Below are 12,012 nucleotides of genomic sequence, written 5' to 3' on the forward strand. Positions count from 1 at the left end.
AGTTTTTGCCAGATCATTTGTACTGCTTTTTGCAGATGTTCAGTTAGTGATTGGCAAGGTGCTTTCATAAAATTATTGTTTTTCTATTAAAGCCACAACTGAAGTGTATAAAGGTAATTTCTCTGCTAGGGTTTCTTAAATCATTTAAAGAAGTGAAAGAAATTTTCAAAATCGGCATAGAAATGAGAAAGTTACAAGTATTTAAATATTTTATAAAAATGTGGCCGTTTTGTTTCCATGGCAACAGAAAACAAAATGACGAATTATGTCTCCCCCCACCCCCACTGGGCGAGACATATTGGTTTTGCCCTGTCAGTCTGTCAGTCACACTTCATTTCCGATCAGTAACTGGAGAACAATTCAACCTAGAACCTTCAAACTTAATAGGGCTTATGTAGTAGATGACCCCTAATATTTTTGGGGTCACTCCATTAAAGGTCAAGGTCAGAGTGGCCTGAACATTGAAAACCATTTCCAATCAATAACTACAGAACCACATGACCACGAATGTGAAACTTCATAGGATGATGGACATGCAGAGTAAATGACCCCTATTGATTTTGGGATCACTCTATTAAAGGTCAAGGTCGCAGAAGCCAGAACATGGAAATCCATTTCCGATCAGTAACTTGAGAACCATTTGACCTAGAACCTTTAAACTTCATAGGGTAATAAGACTTACAGAGTAGATGACCCTTATTGTTTTTGGGGTCACTTCGTCAAAGGTCAAGGTCACAGGGGCCATGCGTTTGTCACACTTCATTTTCTATCAATAACTGGAGAACCATTTGACCTAGAACCTTCAAACTTCATAGTGTAGTAGGGCTTACAGAGTGGATGACCCTATTATTTTTGTACCTACTAGATCAAAGGTCAAGGTCATAGGGGCCTGAACATGGAAAACTGTTTCTGATCAATTACTTGAAAACCACTTGACCCATAATGTTTAAACTTCATAGGGTGATTAGACATGTAGAGTAGATGACCGCTACTGATTTTTGGGTGACTTGATCAAAGGTCAAGGTCACAGGGACCAAAACATGGAAAATGGTTTCCAATCAATAACTTGAGAACCATTTGACCCAGAACCTTAAAACTTCCTAGGATAATAGGACTAGTTGATGACCCCTATAGTTTTTGGGGTCACTTGAGCAAAGGTCAAGGTCACAGGAACCTGATCATGGAAAACTCTTTTCCCATCAATAACTTGAGAACCACTTGACCCAGAATGTTGAAACTTCATAGGATGATTGAACATACAGAGTAGATGACCCTTAGTGGTTTTGGGGTCACTCCATTAAAGGTCAAGGTCACAGGGGCCAGAACTTGGAAAATTGTTTCCAAACCATAACTTAGGAACCACTAGGCCCAGAATGTTTAAACTTCATATGATGATTGGACATGCCGAGTAGATGACCCCTATTGCAGCAAACCATCAGTGTCTCTTTGACTTTGGCTCCTGTCCCCTATTGACTTTTTGCCTATTACAGCTATGCATTGGGGGAGATATGTGCTTTACTTTTCTACAAAAGCATCTTCTAGTTTATTCAGTTTCTAGATACATATTTGAACTGTATGACATTGTACTTATTTCTGTAAAATAATTTTTCTACTTCTTCCAACTATAATGAAAGAAATTACCATGTCCTATATCTTACACTCAAGAAACCTATAAAATTAATCTATTTAAAAGGTTATTTGCTAAATAAAGAATTCAGCAGTGTGTAAATAACATGATAAACACACTAAAATGGCTGCCTCCGTTTAATGATTATCTGCCATCTTAAATTTCAAACTGCCATATCTTTTTCAATAGTGGTCCGATTTTAAAAAATCTTTCAGCGTTATAAAAGGCTTGAGGATGGATTTCATATATAATTAACTTGCTGTCAGGCTTTCCTTGCCCTTTAATTATTAAATACTGATGTCTATTTAGACCAAAAAACATGATCGATCCTCAAACTATTATCAGAATATTTGTAATAAAAACAAAGTTTGTCGACCAGTAAATTTAACAGTGTTTGTTTACATTTTAATGACCTGTGACAAAGGTTATTCACATATTCATTGGAGATTGATACATATTTAACTATAGGTAGACTGCATGTGATTACAGGATTAACGGTTTTATTGATACACATAAAGGAACATCATGCACCCCTAAAATCCTTACTGACAGGTAAATGACCTTTGTTGACAAGGTCAGTTTTGAAGTAAACATCAGACTGAATAATTTGACATTAGTATAGCCACATTTAAAATTATTTAATTCATTACACTTACGCACAATGATTATTAGTACTATCAGAATCAGCATATGTACTTGGCGTTTATTAGGGAGAAGATTAATTCCGGACCGTTATAGTGGCTTTAATATACTGTGAAATATTAAATAGAAGTGGGGACTAAGTATTGTGGTTTTCTTGGTTGTGTAAGACATCAAAATTAAATCCCCAACTATCATCATTTTGTACTTAAAAGTTTGAAATAGACAAATTTATATTCCACAGTAAAAGCTTTTTCAGCCAAACATTTCTTCATGTTGTAGGAGAAAGATTGGGAGGTGATAAAAGTGGTGTTGGAAAATTTACCAATCTTGCTTCAAAACAAAACAATCATACTGTCAGCAAAGAAAAACCTTGTAGATCTTTGCTGTAAACTCTGTGCTATGGTAAGTACATGTACTTAGATTCATTTTGTTATATGTTGGTGCTTGTTTTATGTTTTATGCATTATTGAATATGTAGAGGTTTGGACTTTAGATCAAGGCAATATAAGTTCAGTTCAGCTGTTAAAAAGTCTTCCAGAAAACTGTTTCACAAAATGAAGAAATAAAATTTCATTTTCTGAAAATATTAAGAATTGCAAATAACAATATATTGAAAGAAAAACTGACATTTTACGGATCCAATCAGACAAAAAATTTGAGAATGTAATGGTGAAATCTACGGATTCTTGTTGGTGACAAGATATCAAAAGTAATTCTTCCTGAGCATGTGTATCATGTAGCTGATGCAGTGTGGAAAACTTTGGTTAAAACTGATACAAAACTGAAAAAAATCATTGACATAGACCATGTGTTTAATACTATTTAATCTGAGGTTTAATGAAAGGATTGCCTTTTATGTAGAACATAATGAAAAAATGCTCTTTTGAAGTTTTAAGTTACTTTCCAAAGTTTTGGTTTTTGTAGCTCTATGGTTCACTTTTTGTTACATTTTCAAGGTAAATGACCGACAACTTGGTTTCCCAGAGAAGTTAGTTGGAGCTCCAGCAAAGCTAACAAGATCAGATTTCCATGCCTATGTCTTCCCTGTACTGGCAGCCATGGTAACCTACCATAATTACCTAGATAGAAACAGACAGGTATGTTGTGAAAAGTTATTATTAGCCTGATATATATTGATAAGATTTACATCAAATTTGGGCACTGTACTGTAAGCTGTAAAGTAAGATTTTAGTAGCAGTTAGCGTGCTTTTGAGAAACAGTTTTGATATATTTAGTATCACAAATAAGTTACCTCTAAATAGTTAAAGAAAGTATTTTTCTGTATATTGAAATAATGCATATAATATATGCTACTTCATACAGATATATCATAATTCACTTGTAAAAAGATATTTCTGAAGTTTAAATCTTGTCTATAATTATTTACAAAGGCATCCTATTGTATTTAGCTATTCTTAGCAAGAGTATGTAAATGCAAGTTAAAAAGTACAAAATGTACAGATATGTGTAACTATATAGACAACTGAGCCTTTTGTAATGTTTAAGTTAAAATGATGTTTTACAGTTTTCTAAAGAAGCTATTCTATTCCAGAGAGAATTAATCAAATGTTTAGAGTTTGGTATGGTATCAAAGTGTGCGAAGCTGTGTGTGAATGCGTTACGATTGTGTACGTTAGAGATGCAGGAGGTTATGATGAGATTGTTGCCTTCTGTACTTCTACAGCTGTCCAAAATCTCGGCAACCATTTCCATGGCAATACCAGTACTTGCCTTCCTTTCTAGTAAGTTCAGTTTGTAGATGTTAGGCTTTCACTTTATTTAGCTCACCTGAGCAATGCTAAATGCTCAGGTGAATTACTGTGATCGCTCGATGTCCGGTGTCTGTCAACATTTAGCTTGTGTATGCGATACAGAATGTATTTTTCAATTGATCTTCATGAAATTTGGTAAGAATGATTGCCTTGATGAAATCTAGGTCAGATTCGAAAATGGGTCATCTGGGTTCAAAAATTAGGTTACAAGGTCACATAGAAGAAAAACCTTGTGTATGCAATAGGAACAGCATTTTACACAGGATCTTCATGAAATTTGATCAGAATGTTTGTCTGGATGAAATATATGTCAAGGTCAAATATGGGTAATCTTTGGTCAAAAACTAGGTCATCTGGTCAGATCAAAGAAAAACCTTGTGTACACAATAAGGGCTGCATTTTACACTGGATATTCATAAAATTTAGTCAGAATGGTTGCCTTGATGAAATCTAGGTCAAGTTCGAATATGGGTATTCTGGGGTTCAAAAACTAGGTTGCTAGGTCAAATCAAAGAAAAATCTTGTGCATGCAATAGGGACTGCATTTTACTTTGGATCTTCATGAAATTTGATCACAATGTTTGTCTGGATGAAATTTAGGTCAAGTTTGAATATTGGTCATATGTGGTCAAAAACTAGGTCGCCTGGTAAAATCAAAGAAAAACCTTGCATATGTGATAGAGGCTGTATTTAGCAATTGGTCTTCATGAAATTTGGTCAGAATGATTGCCTTGATGATATCTAGGTCAGATTTGAATATGGGTCATCTGGGATCAAAAACTTTGTCACTAGGTCAAATCAAAGAAAAACTTCATGTATGCAATAGGGCTTGTATTTTACACTGGATCTTCATGAAATTTTGTCAGAATGTTTGTTTGGATGAAATATAGGTCAAGGTTATGGGTCATCTTGGGTCATAAACTAGGTCACGTGGTCAAATCAAAGAAAAACCTTGTGTATGTAAAAGGGTCTGCATTTTTAACTGGGTATTCATAAAATTTATTTGAAATGGTTGCCTTGATCAAATCTAGGTCATGTTAGAATATGGGTAATCTGGGGTCAAAAACAAGGTCGCTAGGTCAAATCAAAGAAAAACCTTGTGTATGCAACAGGGACTGCATTTTACACTGGATCTTCATGAAATTTGATAAGATTGTTTGTCTGGATGAAATCTAGGTCAAGTTTGAATATTGGTCATCTGGGATCAAAACCAGGTCACCTGGTCAAATCAAAGAAAAAACTTGTGTATGCAATAGGGGCTGCATTTTACCCTGGATATTCATGAAATTTGATCAGAATGTTTGTCTGGATGAAATCTAGATCAAGTTCGAATATAGGTCATCTGGGATCAAAAACTAGGTCACACAGTCAAATCAAAGAAAAACTTTGTGAATGCAATAGCGGCTACGTTTTAGGCAGGATGTTCATGAAATTGGATGAAAATATTTGCTTTGATGAAGTCTAGGTCAAGGTCAAATATGGGTCATGTTGGGTCAAAAACTAGGTCACCAAGTCAAATTAAAGAAATATCTTACCTATGCAAAAGGGGTCTCATTTTAAGCAGGATATTCATTAAATTTGATCAAGCTGTTCTCAGGTGAGTAATCTAGGACCATTTGGACCTCTTGTTAAAATTTTTTTACCAAAAGGAAGGCTTCTATAGCGAGATAGTCACGGAATTAAGCTACCTGGTGTTAATTCTGATACATGTAAGTTCCCTGTCAGTAGTGTCTCGACTGTTCATTCTGGAAAGTGAAACTTTTACATCGGCTGTTTCAGACAAATGGCATTTTATTACCAGTAATCAGCTTACAGATATATTTCAGTAATAATTTATTAGTTAACTGCATATTTACACTTTACAGGTATTGTAAGACTTCCAAAGATGTACGCAAACTTTGTAGAAGATGAGTACATGAGTGTGTTTGCCATAGCATTACCCTACACTAATCCCTTCAAGTAAGATAAAATATACCTAAATTATAATCTTATAGTCTTGCAGCCTTGTCAGAGATTTATGTGAGCATTGTTTAATATAGCATTTGTGTGGAAAAGAAAGATTGCCAGTTAAATATGCTAACCTATACTGTTGGTGCGCCGTAAAACCCAAATAAATAAATAAAGTTAAATATGCAGAAATGAGTATAGCATTTTCTGGTGATGCTATTATTCAGCTTCTATATTCAGTAGATACTAAATTGATCACCAGTAACTTTAAAAAAAAAGACTTTCAAGTTGTCTGTTTTAATGATAATGTGTAACAGGTAAAAGCTGGAATGTGATGCTTTGGTTAACCATTGGAATATTGTTTTAAACATTTTGCTATTTCTTGGCACAAAAGATTAGAAAATCCATCATAAACTGGTTAAGACAGTTTCACAGTGATTATTTTTCCTGATTTCCAGGTTCAGTCATTACACAGTGTCATTAGCCCATCATGTGATAGCAATCTGGTTTATCAGATGTAGGCTGCCGTTTAGGAAAACATTTGTACAGTTTATACAGAAGGTTTGTTTCTACTGGATGCCTTTCCTGAGAGTAAAATTATTATCTAAGTTTGACTTTCGAAATATATTATTTTGTGTATCAGGTCAGCAGAAAGTATTCTGTCTGTTGTAAAAATATTTTAAGATACTTAGTATTGGACTGATTGAATTTCTGTGAAATCACTAATCTTCATGATGGATTAATTTTCGTGGGTTTTGTGGTTGCCTCAGTCTTAGAATTTAAATCCCAAAAAAGTTCTAAAATAAAATTTACATTTATTTTATCTGTATAACTTGAAGTCTACAAAGTCATTTGCCCACAAAATTGCTCTTTTGGTAAAAGAAATTTCATTGACACGAAATAAATTAATGTTACAGTATTTCAAGTATGGATGGCTTTTGGATGGTCAATGGCTCTACCTAATGGCATGCTTATACCTGAAATAAAGCCATCAAAGTCTTCCTTTAAAGCTGGAAAATTGCCATTATGAACTTGACCTAGTACTGGTATTTTATTTTGAGTATTGTATACCGGGGAATCGTTATTTGTAGATGACCAACTTTTGTAAATTTCACAGCTATGTCAGTCTGTGAAGTAAGATTTCAGTTAAAAAGTTTAATTGCCATTTATTCTATATCAGAGATTCTAACAAAACCTGATTTAATTTCTGTTTAAACAAAGAAACAGTATGTTATTTTGCAACAATCTTTTTTTTACATCACGTTTATTTTATAGTGTCGAGCGCCATAGAGATGCACGTGAAAAAAATAACCATACAAAAACAGGATGTAGAAATAATCCTTGATATGATGTTAGTTAAGAAATAATGTATAGTAAAACGTTATTAATACACGAAAAGAGGTTACACCCTCATGAAATTATTCTGGCGATGTATAACTGATTTCGAGTGTATTAATTTAAGTAAAACAAGATTTTGCTATACATTATTTTGATTCTAATATGCCCTTAATCCTAAATGGTACGGTAGATAAAATATAGTAGCGCTCTTTCTTGGTCGCAACAAAAAACTGACGTCATCGCACGTTAATGTGACGTCATTTTAGCGTTAGCGTGTTTTAACAGAAACAAGCATATTAGAATATCAAAATAATATATGTCAGTGATTTTCTCTTAAGTCAATTATTGTGTTAAGTTAAGATGCATATTGTTATATCTCTTGGGCTGTGCTCTCACAGTTCCTTCATATCTGAATTAATATGTTTTTTATTCAATGGCAAGTCACTGTTTAGGATATATTATTTCTTAATTTGAAATCCACAGTAATTGTGTTCCAACAAAATAGCCCTTTGGTCTAAAACATTCGTGATTGATTAATGACAGTATTTGCCTGTTTTAGGGATTGAAAGCGAATGTATTACAACAGTTTGAGGAGAACGCTAGGATTGCCCTACAAAATCAGAACCAGGATTCCAGTGATAGGGTCAGGTCTGGTAGTTACAGTGAGGCAGCTCTTAGAAGGTCAGTGTCACCTAATGTGACAGCTATTTTAACCCTTACCATGCTAAATTTCTATAACGAACTGTTCCATCTTCCAATTTGGACAGTACCATTAACTGTTTAAAGGGGTGCTTATCAAAAATATACTGACTGAATAGCAAACAGTGCAGATCATGATCAGACTGCACGGAGTTGCATTAGAGACATACTTTAATAAAATTTGCTAGTAAATAAGGTATCATACATGTAGTAATTCTATAAAAAAAAAATTGAAATAAACAATTTAAACAATATTATATGCAATATTTATATGAGCTTTGAAATATTATTTCATTTCGCAAATATTCAAAAAGCAGTTTAAAATTTGTATTAAGAGCCTGGTGTCAGGTAGTGTTATTACAAGCTTACATAGTTGAATTTTACGCCAATTTCTGCAAGTAGAGCATTATCTCTGCAAGCTTGAATAGCAAAAATTCTTCACTTTTCCTTGTGGCAGTATCTACCAAAAGAGATCCTGATATTAATATCTTATATGTAGTTTGCTTTTTATGACCAAAGTTAAAATGATTTATATAAATGTTTGATAGATAATGAAATTTTACCCAACATTTTATAGGGATGTAACCAAGATACTACATGAAAAGTATTCACAAACTTACGTTGTTCATGAAGTTACCTGTGTAGTTAGCATGCTTGTAAATTGTAATCAAGGACAAAATATAGAATAAACAAGTATTGTAAAATATAACAGGAATGCTTTTAATAATGCCGATTTTATCCACTAAGGTAGATAGTTGACCTGTAGTTTTCTTAAATCTGGTGGAGTGCCAACAACTGCAGCTTTACAAACTTCCAAAAAAGAAGGGTATGCAAGATGTTGACAGAAACATTTACATATATTTGATTGGCTCTTTAGATAGAAGGTCTTACTGATTTTAAGCTGTCTTACGAATAAATCATTTAACCTGAAGATATTAGTAAAGCCAACAAGTACATAATTATGAAAGTAAAATTTGCCTTCTACAGTTTTTAATGTACAGCAACGCATACTCCAAAACCAACTACATACTCCAAAACCAACTATGTACATAGAGAATATTTGTTTGTTTTGGTGTAAGATTGAAGTATCTTTCATGAGTGAACACCAGATGCAATATTTTCATGTGTTGCATAGCCTCAAGTGAAAATGTAAGATATGGTGTTCTTGAGTGAAAGATATTTTGATCTTACTTGTAAAACAAATATTCTTTTTATTTCATGTTTTGACTAAATTTACCAATTTTATAGTTTCTTGCCAGTGAAAAATCTATTTGATGTATTTCTTTATGAAAATTCCAGATATATTTTGCTCAAATACTTCGATATTTTATTGAAAAGCATACATGTAATAATGTGAATGCTTATAAATGCAAATGTGTCTGTTGTATATCATATTGTGAAAGTGACACAGAAAATTTCAGATCTACTGTAGAACTAAAGTGATTTCTTTAGCTACTTGGTATAGTTGACACGTCTTTCAGTCGTATAAGCACTGTGAAAAAAGTTTTGCAAAAAAAATCTTTTGTCTTTAAAATTAGTAATGTGGATAGAAATTAAGACTGAAGTGAAATCCTTTAAATATATGTTAGTAAATTTTAAAATGAGTTAGAATCTGATCTTAAGTTGTGACAGTATTTTGAGTAGGAAAAAGTTAAAATTTTGCATTGTGTTGATCCTTTTTATCTATCAGATAAAATTTTCAAATTCATTTCTAACAAGCTGATATATTGTTTGAGTGTTGTGTTACCCAGTTTCAAGTAACAGAGTGTTGTAACTAGATAGTGAGCACACCCTGAATGTTGATCAGAAAACTCATTTAAAACTGAGAAATACTTCAAAAATATTGGTAGTTCAGTGGGGTATAGTACACTGTATAGATGGTGGATTAGGTAAATGACATTTTAATGTACAAACATGAAAACCAAATGACAAGCAATGCTGAAAATGAAAGGAGCCTTCAGTAAGTTTACCCGAAATCTGTCATATCGGCAATATTTAATTGAAATTAAATAGAAATCTTTTGCACAAGGGTAATCAGCACAGAAAAGGAGTGAAAAATAATGTTATTTTCACTTTAAAATGCAATGGATATTCTAATAAACTACCCAGAGTATGCATAGATATGCCCATTATTTAGATAGAATTTATGTCATGTATAACATTATTGTTTTCCAAATCTGGCTGTTCGGTGTATGTGCGTGTGTGTGTCCAGATTTGTTTTTCCGGACCATAACTTTGACATGCATAGAGCAATCTTCTTTAGCTCATCTAATTTTTTGGAAAAAAAAATGATGAGTTATTGTCATCACTTGATCGGCGTCGGCGTTGCCTGGTTAAGTTTTATGTTTAGGTCAGCTTTTCTCCTAAACTATCAAAGCTATTGCTTTGAAACTTGCAACACTTGTTCACCATCATAAGCTGACCCTGTACAGCAAGAAACATAAACTCCATCCTGTTTTTTGCAAGATTTTATGGCCCCTTTTGGACTTAGAAAATATCAGATTTCTTGGTTAAGTTTTATGTTTAGGTCAACTTTTCTCCTAAACTATCAAAGCTATTGCTTTGAAACTTGCAACACTTGTTCACCATCATAAGCTGACCCTGTGCATCAAGAAACATAACTCCATCCTGCTTGTTTGCAAGAGTAATTGCCCATTTTGGACTTAGAAAATCAATTTTCTTGGTTAAGTTTTATGTTTAGGTCAGCTTTTCTCCTAAACTATCAAAGCTATTGCTTTGAAACTTGCAACACTTGTTCACCATCATAAGCTGACCCTGTACATCAAGGAACATAACTCCATCCTGCTTTTTGCAATAATTATTGCCCCTTTTGGACTTAGAAAATCAGTTTTCTTGGTTGAGTATTATGTTTAAGTCAGCTTTTCTTATAAACTATCAAAGCTATTGCTTTAAAACTTGCAACAGTTTTTCACCATCATAAGCCGACACTGTACATCAAGAAACATAGCTCTATCCTGCTTTTTGCAAGAATGATGGCCCTTTTTAGACTTAGAAAATCATGGGTAGGACAATATTTCTATTATACAAAAGAAAAGTCAGATGAGCGTGAGCACCCGCAAGGCGGTGCTCTTCTTATATTTGGCTTGAATGTTAATCTCAGTGAGATGGAGTGTCATGCGCAAACCCCAGGTTCCTATCTCAAAGGTCAAGGTCACACTTAGAGGTCAAAGGTCAAATTCAATAATGACTTTTTTTTAAAGATTTATTACCCTTTGTTGTTACTATAAATTACTTGTATTGTAACTCTTTGCAATCTTTTTTTATTTGCATAAATGTTTGCCTAAATGAGACAGAGTGTTGTGTGCAACTACCAGTACTTTTGACAGCTGGCGGGCTCGACATGCTGCCCGTGGGCATCCAGCATTATTTTAGTATTATTTCATTTATTTGTCGTTGTGAATTCTGTAGTCTTTCTTTAAATTCAAGAATCCCCATTCATTTTTAATGACCATGATATTGCTAATAGAAAGCATTAGACATTGCACAGATGTGAAGTAGATACATATACTCCCTTAAATCAAGTTGTGCTTTAAGCTTTAAGTCCATGAATTTGAAGATTGTGTGTTGGTATGTCTGTCTGTTGGTACACCATTTTGTTTCCATTAGATGACCTATATTGTGTTGGGTTCAGTAGGTCAAAGGTCATAGTGATCTCTACTGAAAGTAGGACAGTCTGTCATGAAGGGCATATGCAACAGCTTAACTTACATAAGTATAGACACAGGTTTAATGATTAGAGTATTATGGTCAGTATATCATTCTGCTTTTGATTGAGTTATATATGTAAGAATCTGTTGCAGGCTTAGACAAGGGTAAAGTATTTTAGATTTAGATGCATAAGCTAGATCCTTTGTGGTGTTGTAAGTCTTGTTTTTTTTTTTTTGTGAATGTGTGTGATGAAAATAAAGAATTTCGTCATTGGAAGATCTTGTGCACTTTGGATTACAGGTTATTAGATAGATAGAA

The 12,012-nt window shown here is 33.5% G+C and overlaps 1 protein-coding gene across 5 annotated transcripts in view; it reads left to right on the forward strand.

The window, feature by feature from the left end:
- Positions 1-12,012, forward strand: part of LOC123561976 (tuberin-like) — a 70,042-nt gene that overhangs the window by 24,424 nt on the left and 33,606 nt on the right. For 3 of the 5 annotated variants that reach the window (XM_053530330.1, XM_053530347.1, XM_053530352.1), the window contains 7 exons: positions 2,549-2,671; positions 3,226-3,366; positions 3,822-4,011; positions 5,907-6,000; positions 6,447-6,549; positions 7,886-8,007; positions 8,603-8,629. In XM_053530330.1, coding sequence (XP_053386305.1) covers positions 2,549-2,671; positions 3,226-3,366; positions 3,822-4,011; positions 5,907-6,000; positions 6,447-6,549; positions 7,886-8,007; positions 8,603-8,629 — 800 coding nt within the window. The remainder of the gene's footprint in view (positions 1-2,548; positions 2,672-3,225; positions 3,367-3,821; positions 4,012-5,906; positions 6,001-6,446; positions 6,550-7,885; positions 8,008-8,602; positions 8,630-12,012) is intronic. The other 2 variants (XM_053530339.1, XM_053530353.1) reach the window with 1 other exon arrangement.

Source organism: Mercenaria mercenaria, chromosome 2 (genome assembly GCF_021730395.1).
Source record: "Mercenaria mercenaria strain notata chromosome 2, MADL_Memer_1, whole genome shotgun sequence".
Lineage (NCBI taxonomy): Eukaryota > Metazoa > Mollusca > Bivalvia > Venerida > Veneridae > Mercenaria > Mercenaria mercenaria.